Raw genomic sequence first — 18,341 nt, 5'->3', positions numbered from 1 at the left:
TGACTGATTAAGTGCTTGGTGGGTCACTATCATTGACAGGTATGATTTGTTTTTCTGTGGTGCTGGAGTCTTCTCTGCCATGCAGATGTATGACACGGATTGCTGTGTCCTCCCCAGTGCCACCCTGTCATTGCCAGGCTTTTGGGACACTGTCTGCTGAGCTGCAGTGGGATGCATGGGCAGAAAATGGACTTGTGGCCATACAGCAGACGGGAGAAGGCAGCAGAGGCCTTACAGTGCTCAGATGATCTATCTAACCTGCAGTTGCAGTGCAGAGCAAGCCAGGTGCCCAATGTCAGTAAGTGACAGAGCCCACACCTCTGGAGAGGTGCTAAGGGAGCCCCCAGGCCACCACTGTTGTGACCCGCCCAGGCAGCCTCCATTTTGTGTCTGTGTAACACAGGTGGCGACTGCTGCCGCTATCCAGCACAAGGCCTCACTCACCCAGTACCTCTGAAGAATCTAAAAACCACAGCAAAGAAGTGCAGTTGCCATAACAAAGTATACTATTAGCACTAAGTTACGCTTAAACCTCTTGACCTTAAAACAGTAGCGTTGCACTGTGGCAACACCTTCAAAACTGTGCATATAAAGTCACCACTGAGGTAGTTAATAAACATTAAACAAAGTGTAATTATTGGTCTGTGTCCTGGCTTTTGCCAAAGTCAGGCAGGTTTTTTTTTTTTTGTTTGTTTGTTTGTTTGTTTTTTGGTTTGTGTTAGTTTGTTTTTGCTAAACCAGTAGTTTCTCTCCATGCAGCTCAAATTCATTTCACTGGCGGTGAGTAACAAAAAGCAATTACCTCTGAACAAGAGGTTTGTGACCTCTAAGAAATGAGCCAGAGGTCTCATAGAAGTCCTGCAGGGTCAGGTATCCACTGAAAATCAACCTTGTAAAAATCCATCAGTGTTCTTCCATTAATCCTCTCTCCAAACCAGGTTAGGTTTGGTCAGCGAGCGGGTGTCCAAACAGCTCCCTTTAGCCTGTAATCAGTCTGGACTGCAGGAATGACAAGGTCATGTTGCTGCATTCCTTTTTTCTTTATTCCTTTTTTTTTTTCCATAAAAGTAAATCCATTCTACTTGCTTCTTTCCAATGTCAGTGATGATGTAAGCCTGTACTGACCTCCAACCCCCTCTGCAATAGTACAGCATGGGGTAAATGAGTAGAATTTATCTTTTCACTTGAACCTCATCAGTACTGTTGAACCTGACACGTATACTAAAAAAATACTCTGCTATAGCTGCGTGAGGTTAACAAGACAAACAACATTATAAAGGAGCAGTGGCAATGTCTATGAATTATTGAAGACTGAATAAGTTTCAAGGAACCTGCTTATTTAAAGGGAAGGTGCCATTACTACACAATAACTTTGAAACTCAAAATAGAAACTCCTGATTGCTATTTTTTTTTTTTTTTGAAGCCCCTTGGTGCAGTCCTACCAGCTACAAAGGGCATACAAGAAGGGGTCAAAGTGTTTCTAAACTAGATAAAGACAAGAGGGGAGACATCCTTAGTTGGGGAAAACTCGTGCTGTAAATGATAAGGAGGACGCCTAACATCTGCCTTTCTGTGTTATCTCATTGTATAGTCTGGACATGAGAATTTGGAGAATTTTCATTCAAATTTCACCATATGTTTAGGCTTGGCATCACATTATGGATCTGAAAAGTCCTGAAAAACATTCTCCACTTACTGTATGCAGAGGTTATTCAGTAAGCTGTTGTTTCGGGCTGAGTTAATTCATTATTTATTTAGCCACTAGCAACGCCTCTACCAAGAGCCCACACAACATCCAAGAGATTATCAACTCACTTACTTTTATACAGACAGAGTTATCTGAAAGAGAAATTCAGGAAGGAGACAATTAATTTACAGCACAACATCATTTTTCAGCATAACCAAAAATATAAGCCCACGTTGGTGACATGCTGCTGTAATTAAGGCTCACATGTCCTGACCACTATCCGGGACTGACTTCAGGAATCCATAATTTTGGGTAGACACAAATTTTCTAACTGACCTGACTGGAAAAGCTCCCTTAAAGATCTGCATTATCTGCCCACCTGAAGATAAGCAATAACTCTGAATATCAAGCGTTTCCTATTGTGAGTCTGAGCTAGTAAAAGGAGTGAGAAAATCTGCAAAATAACAAGTTACTCGGACTGCAAAATTCTCTCAATTGAATCAGATATTAACAGACAATAACAGACCGTAAAACATACACTTTTTCTCTTGTAGGTAGACAAGAAATAAAACCAAAGTTCTAGCCATCAAAGAAATACTAGCGACAATTTAACACAAACAATACAGAAACATCCAGCAGTGGCGGAAGCCTAACGCACCCAGGGAGAGCTTATCAGAAGTCTCCCAAAGAGCTACATGAGGAGTGACAGAGAGCAGAGATGGTGACACTGACCATAAAAGAATGGAACAACAGGCTGTAGAGGACAACAGGCTAGAAAGACAGCAAGTTACATTAGCCACTTCCAAGCCATTGGTTTGAACAATTTGATGCCTTGGGCACATACGAGAAACTTCAGCCTTCCCAAATGTATTGCACATCTAAGCTTTTGTGGCCCAGGCAACCCATTCCACAGATGGACAAACTGAGACAGACAGATATGCTACCATTTGTCCAGAGCTGTATCAACTAATCAAGCCCACCGAAAAATGTAAAGATCTTTGAGAACACCAATCACAAACCTGTTAAAAACTCTCTGTCATGCAGGGAGACAAGACATAGGTGATAAAGCCTGAGATGCGCTAGCAGACCTTACTTGAAGAGGCGGCTTTTCTTCACATCTATGGCTAAGCTATTTATCCTTAAGTGACACCATCTGCTCTGACAGACAGTTTTATAAAATTTGAATCTGGTGACCTGGATAAAGTAGGCCTGTAACATGGAAACATGAGAGTCATACATGGATGTGAAAAGGTTGTGGACAGCTCTTACTTTCTCTTCCACACATGCCTTAGTGCATACAGTGCTGTGTCACAAAAGACAGGACCCATCTTTTTTTGACACTTGCAACACAAAGCCACCCATGATTTTGGTAAAAAATGCTACAATAACTTTTCTACTATCTTACACATGTCTAGCATATGGCATCATAAAGATACCCCTTTAGAGTCCATAGTTCATAGTTAACTTCCCAACAGATTGTCACACTTTATCCCCCCTTATTATAGTACAGTCACTTCACTATATAAGGACCAGCATCAAGGACATAAATATTTTATGCAAAAGAACATTTGGCTGAGAAGTTCACTGATCACCTGGTTACTGACAGACGTGTTTGGGAACTGCTCTACCATTTGGTAGTCATTGGAAACCAACAGTGGTAGAGAAAACATGACGTGTGGGTCAGTGTGAACAGATCTTCCTCTTCTCCTGATTAAAATAAAATAAAATTAAAATTAAAACCTTCAGTCTGAAACTAAACAAGAGCAAAATGCAATGTTCTTCTCCCTTTTTTCGCTTCTCCTCAGTGCCAAATCTCAACGTGGTTGGACGTGATGGGCGGCCTCTGTCCCAGCAAAGGTGCCAGGAATGTGATGAGGCCAGTTGCACACCATGATTGAAAGGCACAGGCAAAGTGCAGGCAGGAGAGTCTACAGACCGACCCAGTAAGTCATTTAACAATGCTCTTGGCCCCTTCTTTTGGAAATACTTAATCCACCCACAAACACAGAACTAAAAAGCACACATAAGCACTGAAAGTTAAAAAAGCACTCATTTTTAAAGTAGTAGATGGATATATTTAAGCAGTCTTCAACAAATCACGAATCCAGAGCTATATGAAATTATAATTGTGTGTGTGTCTGTGTTCAAGTTTGCTTGTACATATACTGCACAGAGAACAATGTTTACTGTAAATTGTGTCACCTGAACAGTGCTTGCAACAGGATGCTAGCTAGACTGGATGTTTGCTCTTTTAAGAGTAAACGTTACTAATAATAGTATAAAGAACAGCAACAAATAAATAAATAAATCGAAGTTTTTTATTTAATAAAAAAAGAATCTCGTTCTTCCAGTCTCGTGAATGCTGAAGATTTGAAGGAAGCTGCTGCCCCCTTCTGGTTCTAAATAAAAGTGCAAATACTTGGCACTAAAAATGTGTAGGATTCTGGTCACAAATTAGAATTACCAAGTAATAGACAAGTTTTGATTTTGAAAATAGCATAAAACTGAGGTGGCCCAAACTACACTTTCATATTTAATTAGAGCACTCAACACAACTACTTTAAGTTACTATAAGACAAAACAGTCTTGCCAATACAAAAGTGGCACAAAGCTGTGCCAGGAGAGATTCAGACAGGACATTAAGGAAAATTTATTTACTGTGAGGGTGGTCAAACCCTGGAACAGGCTTCCTGGAGAGGTGTTTGATGCTCCATGCCTGTCAGCGTTCAAGAGGCATTTGAGGCATGTTTGGACAATGCCCTCAATATCATGCTGTAACTTTTGGCTACCCCTGAAGTGGTCGGACAGTTGGGACTTAATCTTTGTAGGTCCCCTCCAACTAAATTAGTCCATTCTATGTGTTTGCGCCTTTTATTTTAAAATAAAATCAGTTTCAAAGTTAGCAATGTGTTACCTGGATCTAGATTAATCACCTTAAGAGCACAAAGAATTTGAAAAATTTCTGCTAGCTCCCTGAGTTTTCTTATGACACCTCACTTCCATTGTGAGTTAGCACCTGACCTGTCAAGCAAAACAGGCAAAAATAAAGATCAAATCAATAGGAAACTCCAGTAACACTCGTTTAGCAACTATACAAAAATCCCCATCCATCTACCAGAGCAGCATCCTTCTATAAAAAGCCCAGTCACCAGCTTCAAACCTGAAGTTGCCAATGCCCAGCAGCTGAGGTGCATTGAAGTATTTAAGCCGTAACTCCAATCAGGAAACCCTTCATAAAGGGTTATAAACAACCATGAAGAATATAAATGAAATCTGGGGGGAGATTGGTGATGCCTTTGCAGAGGTAGCCCAAAGGCTCTGCTCTCATAACAGGGGCAACCCACAGCAGCGCTGCAGGCCTTCTACTGCAAAACAGGTGTCAAGAGTCAAGGCAACACCTTGCAACCAGCATCTAATGCTTAACTGGGAGTTGAAGCTACTAAGATCACCAAAATGAAAGAGAGACAAACAACCAACATAATGAGCACACAAAAATCTAATGAGGAGCCTGATGTGTAACATCTCACAAGCCATCTTAGTACTTGCTCCTGGTGTCAGTGTAACAAAACGAGTACATCCTTTTCTGAAGAAAGACACCACTTAAGAACCAAACAAATTCATCACATACAGCTTCACAGCCTAGACACTCCTCAGAAGCATTCCCCAGGAGATCACAGAGTGGTTTAAGTTAGCAGGGACCTCTGGAGCCCGTCTGGCCCAAGCCCCAGCACAAGCAGGGCCACCTAGAGCAGGATGCCCAGGACTATGTACGTCCAGGTGGCTGTTGAAGGTCTCCGAGGAGGGAGACTCCATGAGTTCCCTGGGCAACCTGTTCCAGTGAGGCTGTCACAGCAAACATGCTGCAGTGAAAGATGCAACTCCTCTGTGTCCATACTTACTAATTCCAGAGATGTCACCCTTTTCACCCAGCCTGGAAACAGACCCACACAGAATCAGAAACTTCAGGAGACTGGCACCTCCTCTGACCGCAAGGCTAAACCAGGCATGAAACCCCGAACACAGAAAAAAAATAATCACCTGCCCTTAGCAAATGGAAGGCCAACAGCAGCACACTCCCCACAGGTTGTTCCAAGAGGGATTGAACTGGGACAACCCATTTCTGTTGGAAGGAAAAAGCATTCAGAGCAAACACGTTTCCAGAAGCATAAGCCCAGTGAACAGGGTAATTATCTGCTCTGGTTCAGCAGCCTGAACATTAATCCTTTCATTCCCAAAATAAAATGATAACACACACTTGGACAATACCAAAGATCATTAGACAAAATTATCTCATTCTGCTTTATTCCATTTTACAGAATTGTTACTCTTTCAAGTATTGAGATACTTGATGGGAAATTTGAGATTTAATCAAGAGGAGTTTTGTTAACCATGTGAAGACTTAACTGAAAAATTACCGGGTGTCACCCAAGCCTCCCTGATTTCTGGCATTTTCTTATGGATAATCACATCTATGAATGTCTGTAGTTTAGCTTTGTTTTTTACACCCTCCTGTTTGAGTTTGAGCCGTGGAAAACCAGTCAGCGGAGAGCTGATGGCTACACAACTGGTGAATGGAAACACTAGGGAGATGGATCAGGCTGTAGTTCATGGGTTTCTGCCAACAAAGATTAAACATCTTTAAAAGAAGTTTAGCTTAGTGATATGGTTTAGTGAAGGACTTGTTAGTGTTAGGTCAGAGGTTGGACTGGGTGATCTTGGAGGTCTCTTCCAAAGTTCTGTGATTATGATTCTGTGATTAAGTTTTCCATTCAAAAGGGAAAACTATTGAAAAACATTGCTTAGCCGTTAATCATCCATCTGGCCTCAAAACCATGGTTATAAACAATGCAGCACTGGTGTGGGCATCAGGAGCAGACATCAAATTACTTCACCAGGGGTACACGAGCAAACAAGGCAAGGCTAGTCTTAAGTGTATGGAGGAACAACTGCCTTGATTAGAACAAAGGGGGAAAAAATGAGAAAAAAAAAGTTGAGCATTTTCCCTTCAAAGACAGTAAAAAGTTTGCCCCTTCTTAGTGCCTGGATTGCACTCGAATCAAGACACTGTGTGTCAAGTCACACTTGTGACCTTTGCCTTTTGAACAAAAGGCAAGTTTGAAATAATTTAGGTAATTTTATTTTGCAGTCATTGGGCTCAGGTTCTACCCAGCAAAAAGTGAATTGAGTATTGACTCAATACAGGAGTCAGGATGTGTTTCTCTTTTGTCACGTATGGATCTCTTGAAAAAAAGATCAATGCAGAGGGCCTATTCATTATAGCCACAGGCAGCAGCCAGGTCATTCAGCTGGGCACTGGGTCACCAAGACATTTTGAACAATCTTTCTTCACCCCAGCTGGCATACAAATATTTTTACTCCTCTTTCCATCTGTTTCCATCTTTGTTCATAGATCCTCCTCTTGCTTTATTGCAAAGGTTACACCTCAGCCACGTGTAACAAGTTCTCTCTCCTTTCCCTGTTCCTTCCGTCTGTCACCTAAACCCTTTAAAAATTAGTTAAAAAAAAATAAATATTAAGAGTTCTAGCTCTCACCAGTTGTGCATTACCAATCTTTTCATCCAAGATGACTCAGACTTGTCTACTGAGACATTTTCTACCCTTATGGTCTCTCTATTTAGATGTTCTCAATAAATCTGCAAGAACTGCCATAATTACACTCTTAACACAACTACCATAGCATTATCTTTCTATTTGAGTTCTCTGCTTGGTCTCCAGCTCTGGATGAACTTGCTTCTATAAGGCAGGAAGACCACTAAGTATAGGCGAGAGATTATTTAAAAAAAAAAAAAACAAACATTTTTTTAATCCTGCTTTAATATCAGGACTAAGAACAAATGTTTTGTAACTTCAGTCAAAAAAAAGTCTATTACTCCTAATGCAGAGCAAACTAAAAGAAAAAAAAAAAAAAAGGCAGTTTCCACAATTTTACCAAAATGACTTAGTCCTTTGACAGGTTTGGGACTTTGCAACTTTTAGCCACAGGCTAATATTTATGGTATTATTTTACAGCCAGAGTAACACTGCAAATTTTTTTTTTTTTTTTTTTTTACTGAAAAACATTCAGCAGGAAATGCTTCTCACATAAAAGGTTCTTGAGACATGTCCTGTAACTCTCACTCTTAAAATGTAATTTGTTATTAACCGTTGCTGGCCAAGACTAGGTTAGTGTCAAACTTCATGTTATGCAGTTTTATTTTCCTCATTTGTCAACTTTTTGCCTGCGTGTGGATTACGTGCTTAACAAAAAGATCACACACAGGGTTAGGTATCTGTATTTTATATATAAAAACGGAAGAAAATGAAATATTCTGAATTAGGTACAGAAGTCACTGAAATGCAGAAGAATATTTACAGGCTAATAAAAATATTTTCAGTTTAGCCAGATATAATACATACATTGCAAAACGTTATACCTCCTAAAGGAATGAGAGTAATCATGTATGGATGTTTGGACATATACAATATTTGTATTTCATTTAATATAACTGTTGATTAACATATATTGAGATGGATACAAACCACCTTCTTTGCCACAAATACACTTTTACAAAGGAAATACTACATATGGTCTTTGATCAGAATAAAATTTATTGCCATTAAGCACTTTCCTTAACTTGCATGCTCTTAATTAACATTGGTCCCAGACGCCAAGAAGCACTGTCTACCTTTAGCTTAAAATACACTTGTCTCAACGAAGTTTTCTTTTTAATAGGCAAGGAATTATCTACTAAAAAATTGCACCGTTCTCTTTAGAATATTATTTTATTTTTGAAGTAAAAATATATATACACACACATACACCAGTAAACCGTTTTACACTTTAAAAAATAAAAATGAAGTCTGAATACTGACTTGCCTCGGAAATTCTTCCGAGTCTAATTCATTCAACCTCTGGGAATAAGCAGTCTTCCAGTTTCTGACAAAGTGGGAAATACACATTTGTCTATTGAATCTGGAAATCCCGACTTGCAAAACTTTTCTCAGTTTAAATATTAATCTCAAAGCATCTCAGTATGACTACAGTAAATCAGTATGTTAAATCTGCTGGTAGGAAGTGTGGAGTACAGCCATGCTGTAGTGTCTGAGCAAAGTCTTCCCATTCAGGGCTTTCTAAACAAAGATTATAAAAACTGCAGGCAAGGAAATACAGTGATAATTTACTGCTACCTGATTTGTCTACTCCTAGTCATTTTCCTTGGCAATTGTTCCTTCTGTTATCTCAGATACAGGTCAAAAATAGACAAGGTAACAGAGAAAGGGTCCAGCAACTTCCAGACAATAAAGAAAAGCACATAGCATCATAAGAAACAGGTGGACAAGGAATGTCAGGACAGTAACTCCAGAAACATTCTCCCACTTCAGGCTTAAACAGATCAAAAGTGGAAAGTGAGGCGTGCCAGGAAGTGAGAACAAATAAATTAAAAATTTAATCTTTCCCTCAGCTACATGGAAACTGTACAGGCAAATTACTTTTTAAGTTATCAGACTAGTTGGACCAGCTTCATTTCCTACAACCGCATCAGAATTTCATACAGCTATGATCTCTAAAGACAAGATCACTACTTGGCTTTGAGCTATCCTCTCTACCACAGAGGATACAGAATGTCCCAGGCCACAGACTGTTTCAGAGTTCACTCTACTTACTGCGGGATGCACTTACTTAGCACACCTACTGACTGGGAGAAACAGAAATCTGGATGCAAAGTTATGGCAGTGGATTTATCTGCTAATATGTAGCCAACATGTCCTAAAATTTCTGAAGCTTTAAAGAAAAGAAACATGTCTGGGAACCTGTTTCTTCTTTAAAGGGATTTATTTTTAAATACTAGTTTCTGTGTGCTGAAAATTGTACAACTTTGACTATTCTAAAAGCCTTCAACGCCATGCCATATGACAGGGACTATTACAAAAAATGAACCAAATAATGTAATTCCACTGAGTGGAACTCATGCATACACGCACACTTAACGATCCTGTAAATAGCGAAGTTAGGGGATTTATAAATAGCAAAATCTTTGAATAAAGTATATACATTTTTATGATTTTTCTATAAACATATATATAGTGCTCCTAGGAGAAACAAGTAACTGTGTTCTACATCACAATTTTGAATGTAAAATTAATTGATAATACTCTAAAGGCCTTTGAGTTTTTTTGCTATATATGTATATCCTACACAGTAACACTTGCGAAGATGCCTTCTCACATAAGCTCCACTCTCAAATTACAAACTCTTTTCACATTACAGTTCCACAGCCTGAAGAGCAGTTAACAGGAAAGCTGCCTTTGCAGGCTGAAACAATAGATGCGATCACAATGCAAAAGTTTGCATATGGAGAGTGTTGCACTTACAGATCTCCAAGTTCAGTTCTTGTATATCTACAGATACAAGAGTATGAGAAACTGGTCAAGAAGCCATGCTCAACATTCCCACCTGCAACCATGCCACAAACCTTTAGATGTACACCAATTAAAAGCTATTTTGAGATACACTACTCTTACAAAGGGAATAATGTTTTGTTTCAACAATAAGACAATTACAGGTTAATACAACTGCCAAAATTAACAGATAGGGCCGGACACTGTATGATTTTGAGTACCTCCTATAAAGCACCGTGCACTTTACTTTCACTTCTTTAAAGATTATTGTAATGTGAAATGAATATGTCCAGTACTTATTAAAAACACTGAGCATTTCCTAAATTCAAGCTAATAATGACCAACTCAGACAACTCCACATGGGCAGTAACCACATCCATTCAAGAATGTATGCTAAATTTATGATGCTTGGGAAAAAAACGCCAAAGGGAACATAACTGTGAGTGCTTTTTAAGCAAATTTTGCTTGTAAAACCCTGTAATACTCTGTCTAAATACTTTCAGAGCAAGTTTCATTTGGCAGTGAATTAATTAAAACAATAATGCCAAAAATCTCACCCATAAAATTATCATGGGCTGCAGGATCACAATTAGCAAGTACTCCACTGTCCAATTATGGTTTTGATGGTCTTTGCTCAAGTAAAATCTGGTTTTTGCTGTTCTCAGAAAACAATTTTTGTTTGTTTTTAAAGTTACAGCTCAAAAATCCCAAGTGGAAAACTCAGGTATGCAACAGTACAATTCCCCCCCTCGCTTTCTGGAGTCAAAGTTTCACAACAGACTGAACATTGTTCTCCCTTTAAAACAGTTTCAAATGAAGACGGCCACATCTTACTCTCTTTCCTCGGGGACATCAATGAGATTAAAAGTTGAAGGTATTGAGGTTATCATTTTTAGAAATCCCATGCTTTGGTACTTATTATTAAAAGGAAATTCATTTAACATGCCATGTGTTAAGTAACTATTGTGTGTCACGCAAAAGACAGTTTTCCACATTTAGAATTGCTCACAATGAAGCCCTGAGGTAACTGCCTTTTATCCAGGCAACAGTAATACAGGTCCCTTTGACTTTTAATCTTCCTTTTACAACCTACACTTGTATATGCAACTTGGAACAGTCACTATTGATTATCAATTGTTCCCAAAGATGGGATCTGTCCAGTTGTGGGTTTTTGTTTGCTTTTTTAGGATAAAGACTCAGCAGAACGGCTTAATTTGGGTGCAGCGTCTTCTAACGGAGCTTCAACTGAATTCCTCAGGTCTCCATTTTCATGTCCATCAATTCCTGGTTTCTTATCAAACACTGCAAGTTAAAAAAAATACATTTAAGGAAGAGAACCAGTCTTAGGAATCACAGATTAATAAAATTTATTTCACAATCTGGAAAGTTTACTGAAATAATTACTAAAAATATGAGCTAATAAGCTTTTGGTAAAACGTAGTATGGCAGGAAAACAAACCATTTCTTCATGCCTCTGATCTACAAAAACATACTTGAAACAGACAACAAAATAATGGCTAAAGGGGAATTAACTACTCCTAAAGAAGAGTAGGGAAAATATATGAATAATTGGGAAAAGACAATCAGGAAGAAAAAAACAGCAGAAGTTTTACTTAAATAGAACAGACCAATGAGTAAGGGCCCAACCAGTAGAGCTGACAACCTAGTAGTAGGTCAACTGAATTAAAAGAAGATTAATTTTACAAAATAAAACACGTGTTTTCCAGAAATTGGTTTGCACAGTGAGACTTCAGAGTTAAAACTGCATAACGCTTTTTAGAAAGTTTACCTTGCGAGGGTTTGACATCCACAATTGCTTCTTTCCTACTAGAACTTGAATTTGCACCTTCTTCCAATTCCTCAAGATATAAACGATAGCGGTGTCCACTCTCATCCTCATATTCTACATTTTCATCATCTGAATCAACTTCTGGAGCAACATACACTACTTCAAATTCAATCTCTCCTCTCTAGAATGCAAACAAAATTACAAATTTACTTACTACTACACTGCTACATAACGGGTTTACCAAATCAGCTGGGTTGCTGCAACAAGTAGATTTAACTGAACAGTTGTGTTGAATGTTTTGGGCATGTACCTGAATTAAGCTTTAATGATTAAAGAAGTGCAGCTCTACAGCAAAGATTTACCTAAGTTAACTGAATTTTTCATTATGTACCAGTGCATTTAAACAGTAACTTTTTAAAACAGTATCTAAGAGTAAGCTTTCTGACAAATTTAAACCTACTAATTGTCTGAAAATGAGAAGCAATGCAGCAAGATGATTCTAGACCACACAGCATATCAAGAACATTGTTTAGCTGCAGCTGTCCACTCATAAAAAACAGGCATCACTATTTCCCGATAACAAGATTTCCATTAGCCTTACTGGAGGATCATCGGTCACTAGAGATTTAACTCGATCATTACTGACCCAGCCTTTTTCTCCTAGATTGCAAGACACAAGAGGATTAAGTGTAAGGTGACGGAGGTTCAGGAATCACTGTAGCTTTGCACAATACTGTGCTTGACTGAAAACATTAAAATCCAAGGTAAATCAGTAGGCAGAACAAAGGAAGCACATAAATATGCCTATGGATAACAGGTTCCAACTGACCTGTTGGGAAAGGATAGTTACAGCTTCTTTATGCTTGGCATCTCTTAGATTAACTCCATTCACTGCCAGAATGGCATCACCAACATGCAGTCCTCCACATCGATCTGCAGGTTGTCCAGGATGGATTTCAGAGATCAGTATTGGAACACCATGCTCCTTCCCACCCTATGGGAAAAGTGGATTTTAGTTACTTGAAATGTACGTAAGCATGAAATCAGCATCCCAACAGTCGATCTTACAATGCTTATTTCATCTTCTATTATAGAACATTAAAAAGCATGCTCTGGACAAAAAGAATGCTTAAGAAGATGGAATGAGATGCTTCTCTTAATTCTTCCCCCCTCCTCCCCCAAAAGAATGGCCTAATTTCAAATATATACTCAGAGTAAAAGGAGACAGTTCTGAATAATAATAAATGTATTTTAGATCACAGACAAGCTCAAGACAACATCAAAACCTCAATAAAAAACAGACACTATATTGACTTGCAAGGAAAAAAAAACAGTATTTAGAATAAAAGTGTAATAGTCTGAATTTTCAAAGTTTGGCGTAAAAAGTTAACATGGCTTTTGTTAGGTGTGAAATGCCAATAACAAGAAAAAACGACACAAAACTATCCTCTAATTACAACAGCTAAGCTTTATAAGTTAGTTCTCAGACTTTTTCTGAGTTTGTACAGACTTATGACACCAGAAATTCATTACTGGCTAATCTACCATAGGACCCAAACCCTAAATATGAGTTGAAACCATAAGTTTTACATAAACTAGCAGTTGACAATCTCAAAATCTATCAAAATGAGTTGTATGATTCAAGTCATATAATTATACCTGTGAATTTACATAATGCAGCCCTATGCTTTTTTGTGTGTGTTACATTCTAACAATACACTTACTGTTCCAAATATTTTACGAAGTACAAATACAAAGTTAAATTGCTTCTGGTGTGTCATAGAAAATAAATGTAAGCATTTACTGTGATTGAAATTCCTAGTCCTTCATGGTCTTCTTTCACTAGCAGAACTTTTCTGATTGGACCAACACCTTGACTCTTCTTTAAGGCATCTGGATCCTAGTTTGATAAAAAAAAATACATACATATAAATATAAACGCGATGAGTATTTTTTTTTAATTGTAGAAAGACAGTGTATTGGCAACAGAGTTTTAGATTATCTCCATGCAGGCAGGACAAACTTACAGTGCCCCTTTACAGAAAGACTAAAATTAGAGAAGGTTTCTCACTATGCATTCCTGGCAAGAACAATTATTTCAGTTATTTCTGTGTTGTGCATCACTCAGCACTGAGTTTATCTTCAAAAGAAGGAAATCTGCCAAATTAAAACTATAAATGGACTACATAAAGGAATGCTGATCACTGCTGAAAAGTTATATGACAAACAGTAATTTAAAGCTAATCAAATGGTAGATGTAATACAGTCCCAAAGAAAAGGTTGCTCACTCAACTTTATTCTTGTTATATTAAAAACACACCATTTCACAAGCTACTCGACTCAAACCTAAAAAAGAGGCTAAGTAAATTGTGGTATTTATTTTGCTTCTGTTAAGCTGTTGTTGCTATTATTCATACCCTTAAGATCACACACACACACCTATTTATCCACCAATATTTTATATGCTATTAAGAACATAAGTAGTAGGATCCATCTGACCATCTGTATTTAGAACAGACCAAAGTAATGCCCTTCCCTCAAGGTGTTCCATCTTATGCACTGAAAACTGGGGATAACAGTTCACGTGCCCAGCTAGGTGAGGTAAGGTCTATGCCAAAGTCACACATGCTTTTAAAAATTTTATTTTAAAAAGTATCTTTTGGAGGGGAAAAAAATTTAGAGTGTCAATTTATCTGGCCTTAAAAGAAATAAAAGGTGAATTTCAGTTCAAATTTAATCCTAAAAAAATTATTTTTCACAGTTTCCCCAAGTAATTTAGCCCCTTATTTTGAGAAACTTACCTAATAAAAATTATGCTGTTAAATTCACATCTATACACAGCAAAATTTTCAAAAGGGCTGCATATTCCTATGTAAGTCAACAGAATTTTATTATCTTTCACAGTCATTTATGGAAACATGCGATTTAGGATGGAACTATCTTTTAACATATCCAGCTCTGAGCTTCCCAGCACAAGAAAGACATGAGTCTATTAGAGCAGGTCTAAAGGTGGGCTACAAAAATGTTCAGAGGGCTGAAACACCTCTCCTGTGAGGAGAACTAGGGTTGTTTAGCATGGAGAAGAGAAGGCAGAAGTCTTGGACTAGATGGTTCCTTTGAACTCAAGGAAGGTTCCTTTCAACTCAAAGCATTTTCTGATATGAAAGAAATACAAACATTAAAGGGACAGTTAAAATAATTCAGTATTTGAAGTGAAAACAAACACAAAAATGAACGAACTCCTATCTTTTTTCCACAGACACCAAAAATTATGGACTCTCCTTCCAACTTACATGTCCTGGTGGTGCTTGCATTGGTCGCTTCAGATCATTCCGACCTCGACAAGCTCTAATAACAGTTTTGTGACGGTGAAGGTGTATTTCTGCTTCAAGCTGATTCCAGAGTTTGTCATGAGCAGGTCCCTTCATATCTCGGCCCAGTAACTGAATCTGCTGAACTCTACGTAACAACAAAGAGAATAAACAACATGCTAAATTACTACCAAAAAAACCAGTGCATTGTACAATTCATCCTTCACATGGCTACAGCACGCAGCCATTCAGCAACTAGTGCAAGTGCAGTAGCTGCATGGAATTGTGACAGCGTTGAGTACGTGTATGTTAAATACAGGTGTACTTACAAGTTCTCCCTAAAATTTAAATCACTTAAGATTCATTTCACCCACGGCACCCAGAAAACTTAATTAAAAAGTGTGTGGCTCTACTTTGGAAAATGCGCAATTTTTAGTTCCTTCCTTTTGTTGAATTAATTGCAAATGTGAGACTTTTCCTACTAACTCTTAATTTTAGATCCGTCTCTGGGGATGCAAAAGAAGAGAACAAACAGGATTGCAAAAGTGACCATTTCTGTGTCTGACATTTCTGTGTCAGACAAAATAAACACAAAACTGCAAATAATAGAAGTAAATGGCTGGGCTCACCCCATGACCAAAGGGACCAAGCCCTGTTCTCAGAAGCCTTACAAGGCTATCTTGTTTTTCATTAAATCATAATAGAGGCATATTTTGATGAAGTGGAATAAATAATGTAATTTTTATAAGAGGAAATTTAAATCTAGCTCTAATGGCAGCAAGGGTCTCAGACCCACAAGAAAAGATGTAAACGACCAGTCCAGCTCCAGCATGAAGTATTTATTAGTGCTTATCGTAAGACAAAAAGTAATTTATTGCTTAATTGCTACACAAACATAGCTAGCAAATTCGTGGGTAATTGGATGAATAACGCAAGAATGTGGTTAAGACAGCTGCAGAACAGGGCCAAAATGGCCCTGTTCAGTCAGATCAAAACTGCCTTATCATAGTCAATGAACAGTCTTCCTGGATAAGCTGAGGATGACTCGGGCACCTCCATGCCCCAGGCGTGGGCTCCATGGAGCCTTGCAGACCCTGGTGGGCTTGGAGAGCTCAGGAATCTGAGCATAATTTGAACATTATGCTGCTAACAGTGATGATGATTAAATACTGTTAAGTTTATTAAAGTTATCTACAGCTTATTATCACAGTTATGTCATAGAAATATTGCAGTCATACGCTAATGAATTACAAGCGTAATTGGCATTACTGTACCTGCCCTGCATGCTTGAGCTGTATGTTACTGTGTAAGTTATTACAGAGCACTACATGTACACTTTAGATATTCACAGATTCTTTTCTTGCCAGAGCATACCTCTGTGTACTTATCTCCCTGCTAATGATTTTAAAAGCTAACAAGACAAAGGTTTATAAAATAAACCAGGAATAACTCATTCCTAAAAATGTGGTAATGAAGGCTTTGGAATAAGATTATTTAGTAGGAAGGGAGAGCTTAAATCTTTTAAAACTTCTGAAGACTAGCAAGATTTTTGACTGTCTTCATTGTCATCATTCTATTATATAAATCCCTAAGAAAACAGAATTGGTGATACTTATCAACATAAGCAGTCCAAAGGCTAGGAAAAGAGAAGTTAATAAATGCTAATAGAAGATGCTGGTTGCAGTGAAGAAGATAGTGAGCAAGAAAAAGCCCAATTTCTATTCAATAGAATACAAATAGGTCAAGAAACCTACAGCATTTATGTCTAACCCTTCTCAAACTGTGATTTTTATATACATTCATTGATATTGCCACAGTGTTAAGAAATGTTAGGCATAAATCAAGACTCACTGAAGCTGTATGCTTTGCAGTATTAAAGAAAACACTTTGTAACAACAAAACCCCACGCTATGGACATGGATTGATTTTACATACCTGCCAGCTAGTTCCTTATCTAAGTACTTGGCTGCCAATCTTGCTCCATAAACCTCAGCCTGAAGCACAGCTATGTGTCGACGAAGAGCTTCATTCTCCTTCCTCAGCAATTTCACCTCAGCTTCCAGCTGAGCTTCCTTCACTTTTTCTTTCTTGCTAGCTTCAAGTTCTCTCTCCTTAAAATAAATAAGAAATTGAAAAGCTTTTATCAAAGTTGGCAATGAAAAGAGTACTTACTGCTTCTGTAAACCAATGTGAAATAATTCTGACTATAGGACACGCAGGAAAAGAAGTGAAAGAAGCGACTCTGTCACTGCAGCTACTGATTTCCTTACTCCTCTCTGGAGAGAGTTGGCCTTGCACTCAACTTCGTGCTCCCAATAAGACTTTTATCCTGTTTACAGCTCCTGTACAAAATGCATATACTAGCTTAAAGTCCAAGGACTAAAATTAGCAACACTGCTTCTCCCTCTCACAGATAGGTAGCAAAATGTTACGTAGTCTGAATAGCATCCTTGCTTTTTCCTGTGTTCAAATGGGAGACTTGTACAATGAGAAAGAACAGATTATTTTTAAAATAATAAAAAAATACAACCATTATACATTTCAAGCTGATAATATTCTTTAACTATTTTAGTATGATCAGATGTTCTAGAAGTTCTTAAAATGACAATTATTTTCATGCAAACAACCAAGAAATGTCCAGCCAGGGGTATTTCCAAATTAGACTCTCAAGACCACAAGAGGAAAAAAAAAAAAAAAGCCAGACATTCTACACATGCTGATGCATCCCCTATGAAATTAGAAGAGATATTAATGCAAAATAGTATCCTTAATAATAACAAAACAAAAAACACATTAAAAAATCTATCCTTCCTTGTTTTTTTTTTCCCCCAACATGAAAAAGGAATTATGGAAATATAAATTACTTCCAAAGTGCTCCATCATAAATGTACAGATAACATAGCCATTATCTTTTCTAAAATCCAGAGCACTGGAGCTAAAAGGAGGTAGTATGGTCAACTCAGATTACTACCCTACAAAACGTACTACACAAAGAGCTTGTTTGATTACTTGTATCTTTTGTATCTTGCTTTTTTCCCCCCACTTTCTAAAAGGAATATAAACAACAAAGCAAATGAGGAAAACTATGCAGACATAGGTTCAGTTACTATTCCCTTTTAAATTACAGTTGCCAACTGAATAAGCAATAAATACT

The 18,341-nt window shown here is 37.9% G+C and overlaps 1 protein-coding gene across 2 annotated transcripts in view; it reads right to left on the bottom strand.

Moving 5' to 3' along the window:
- Window positions 1-7,969: 7,969 nt before the first annotated feature.
- GOPC (golgi associated PDZ and coiled-coil motif containing) overlaps window positions 7,970-18,341 on the bottom strand; it is a 28,696-nt gene continuing 18,324 nt past the window's right edge. For both annotated transcript variants that reach the window (XM_027454647.3, XM_027454649.3), the window contains 6 exons: window positions 17,123-17,298; window positions 15,170-15,335; window positions 13,681-13,776; window positions 12,706-12,870; window positions 11,877-12,057; window positions 7,970-11,389 (listed from right to left, as the gene is read on the bottom strand). In XM_027454647.3, coding sequence (XP_027310448.3) covers window positions 11,271-11,389; window positions 11,877-12,057; window positions 12,706-12,870; window positions 13,681-13,776; window positions 15,170-15,335; window positions 17,123-17,298 — 903 coding nt within the window. In that variant the 3' untranslated portion in view covers window positions 7,970-11,270. The remainder of the gene's footprint in view (window positions 11,390-11,876; window positions 12,058-12,705; window positions 12,871-13,680; window positions 13,777-15,169; window positions 15,336-17,122; window positions 17,299-18,341) is intronic.

Source organism: Anas platyrhynchos, chromosome 3 (assembly GCF_047663525.1).
Source record: "Anas platyrhynchos isolate ZD024472 breed Pekin duck chromosome 3, IASCAAS_PekinDuck_T2T, whole genome shotgun sequence".
NCBI classification, from domain to species: Eukaryota; Metazoa; Chordata; class Aves; order Anseriformes; family Anatidae; genus Anas; species Anas platyrhynchos.
Note: the sequence above shows the minus strand (reverse complement) of the source record. Positions and strands in the feature narration are given on the sequence as shown.